The 2,428-nt window shown below is 52.6% G+C and overlaps 2 protein-coding genes across 2 annotated transcripts in view; one reads left to right on the top strand and one right to left on the bottom strand.

Moving 5' to 3' along the window:
- LOC109925992 (ubiquitin carboxyl-terminal hydrolase 21-like) overlaps window positions 1-2,428 on the bottom strand; it is a 49,239-nt gene that overhangs the window by 28,942 nt on the left and 17,869 nt on the right. The gene's annotated exons all lie outside the window — the stretch shown is intronic.
- Window positions 12-2,428, top strand: part of LOC125487976 (beta-1,4-galactosyltransferase 3-like) — a 9,876-nt gene continuing 7,459 nt past the window's right edge. The window contains exons 1-2 of the mRNA XM_048620719.1: window positions 12-303; window positions 1,960-2,234. Coding sequence (XP_048476676.1) covers window positions 1,994-2,234 — 241 coding nt within the window. The 5' untranslated portion in view covers window positions 12-303; window positions 1,960-1,993. The remainder of the gene's footprint in view (window positions 304-1,959; window positions 2,235-2,428) is intronic.

The following is a 2,428-nucleotide window of genomic DNA, read 5'->3' as shown; positions in this document are numbered from 1 at the left end:
GCAGCCCCCTAGCCTGACCTCTCGCCTTTCTCCAGCCCCTTGTACCGTGACTCCAGCCCAAGCCCTTTCACCACGGCACAACCCCAACCTCACCCTGACCTATCAAACTGCCTACCCTTCAACCTCCCCACATCCTGTCCAAACCCCCATAATCCCAGCATAATCCTAACCTGTTCCCCTCGACTGTTCTCTGTGCTCACCTAATGCCCCATAAATAGGTGCCTGGACATCCTCAACTCGCTCCTCAATGCCGTCACGTCACCCCGAGTCTGAGCACATACCAAGATACCCAATGACATGAAGGTTGGTGGAGTTGTGGACGGCGTGGAGGGCTGTTGTAGGTTGCAATGGAATATTGACAGGATGCAGGGCTGGGCAAAGAAGTGTGGAGGAACTGAGGGATCTTGGGGTCCGTGCCCAAGTTGATAGGTTTGTAAAGAGGGCGTATGGTGTGTTGACTTTCATTGGCAGGGGAATTGAGTTTAAGAGCTGCGAGGTTATGCTGCAGCTCTATAAAACCCTGGTTAGACCACACTTGGAATATTGTGTTCAGTTCTGGTCACCTCATTATAGGAAAGATGTGGAAGCTTTAGAGAGGGTGCAGAGGAGATTTAGCAGGATGCTGCCTGGACTGGAGGGCAGGTCTTATGAGGAAAGGTTGAGGGAGCTCGGGCTTTTCTTCATTGGAGCGAAGAAGGATGAGAGGTGACTGGATAGAGGTTTACAAGATGTCAGAGGTAGGTTCTTTACACACAGAGTGGTGGGTGTGTGGAATGCACTGCCGGCAGTGGTAGTGGAGTCAATACTTTCGAGACTTTTAAACAACTCCTGGATAGACACATGGAGGATAGTAAAATGTAGGGTATGAAGGGTAGTTTGATCTTAGTAGGATAATAGGTCAGCCCAACATCATGAGCCGAAGGGCCTGGACTGTGCTGTACGTTCTATGTTCGTACCCACCTCACACACCAAGCCTGCCTGACGTAGACCACCAACTCAACTCCTACCCTCATAGAGCTGTACAGCACGGAAACAGACCCTTTGGTCCAACCTGTCCGTGCTGACCCAATATCCTAAATTAATCTAGTCCCATTTGCCAGCATTTGGCCCATGTCCCTCTAAACCCTTCCTTTTCATGTACTCATCCAGATGCCTTTTAAATGTTGTAATTGTACCAGCCTCCACACACGCACCACCCTCTGTGTGGAAAAAGTTGCCCTTAGATCCTTTTCATATCTTTCCCTCTCACCTTCAACCTATGCCCGTCTAGTTTTGGACTCCCCCACCCTGGGAAAAATACCTTGGCTATTCATGCTACCCATGCCTCACATGATTTTATAAACTTCACCATTAAACCTACTTCATGTGAACTCTCAGACCACACCTCAAGTCACCACCTCCTTCCACTCCGACACACTCACAAGGCACTCGGAATTCACCTCGCAGGCGCGCTCCCAAGCCTCATGAATTAACCCCAAACTACTGCAGTCAGTCTTTCTCCCCCCTTACCTTTTAAAACCAAAGCGGCTGAGAAAGAGCACTGAGGCTCATGATGTTGTTCTCCCAATTTACACCCCATTTAGCATGATTCCACCCTCGGGTGACTGTCTGTGTGGAATTTGCACGTTGTCCCTGTGTCTGCGTGGGTTTCCTCCCACAGTGCAAAGATGTGCAGGTTCGGGTGGATTGGCCGTGCTAAATTGTCCCATAGTGCCCAGGGATACGCAGGTTAGGGTGGATTGGCCGTGCTAAATTGTCCCATAGTGCCCAGGGATACGCAGGTCAGGGTGGATTGGCCATGCTAAATTGTCCCATAGTGCCCAGGGATGTGCAGGTTAGGGTGGGTTACAGGGGACGGGTCTGGGTGGGATGGTCTTTGTGTCGGTGTGGACTTGTTGGGCCGAAGGGCCTGTTTCCACACCATAGGGATTCTGTGATTTCACTGCCGCCTCTCCCCAGGTTACAGGGACAAGCTGGCCCCAGCCCGCAAGCTATGAGCCACTACCTGGATCGCCAGTGCACCTTCGCCATCCTGGTGGCCTCACAGCTGTTGTTCCTGGTCTACTACTCCTTTGGAGGCCTCCAGAACATCACCAGCTTTTTCAGCTGGACTGGCCAGCCCATCTGGGACTACACCAAAACTCACGACGTCTACACCAACCTCAGCCTGATCCAGCAGCCTCCCTCGGGGGCAGACGGATTGCCAAACTGCCCAAAGAAGTCTCCCTACTTGGGTAAGAGGAGGAGGAGGAGGAGGAGGAGGAGGAGGAGGGGAGGAGGAGAGGGGGACCTGGTCGATAGAGCGGGATTGCAGGCATTTCTGGAGGGGAGCGCAACTGAGGCAGGAACCTTGGAGAATGAGAATGGGGAAGGGACGGCGTGACGGGGGTGGGTGTGTGGGGGCGGGTGGTGTGAGACATGGTGATGG

Source organism: Rhincodon typus, chromosome 48, assembly GCF_021869965.1.
Source record: "Rhincodon typus isolate 14 chromosome 48, sRhiTyp1.1, whole genome shotgun sequence".
Taxonomy (NCBI): domain Eukaryota; kingdom Metazoa; phylum Chordata; class Chondrichthyes; order Orectolobiformes; family Rhincodontidae; genus Rhincodon; species Rhincodon typus.
This window is presented reverse-complemented; position numbering and strand designations above follow the sequence as displayed.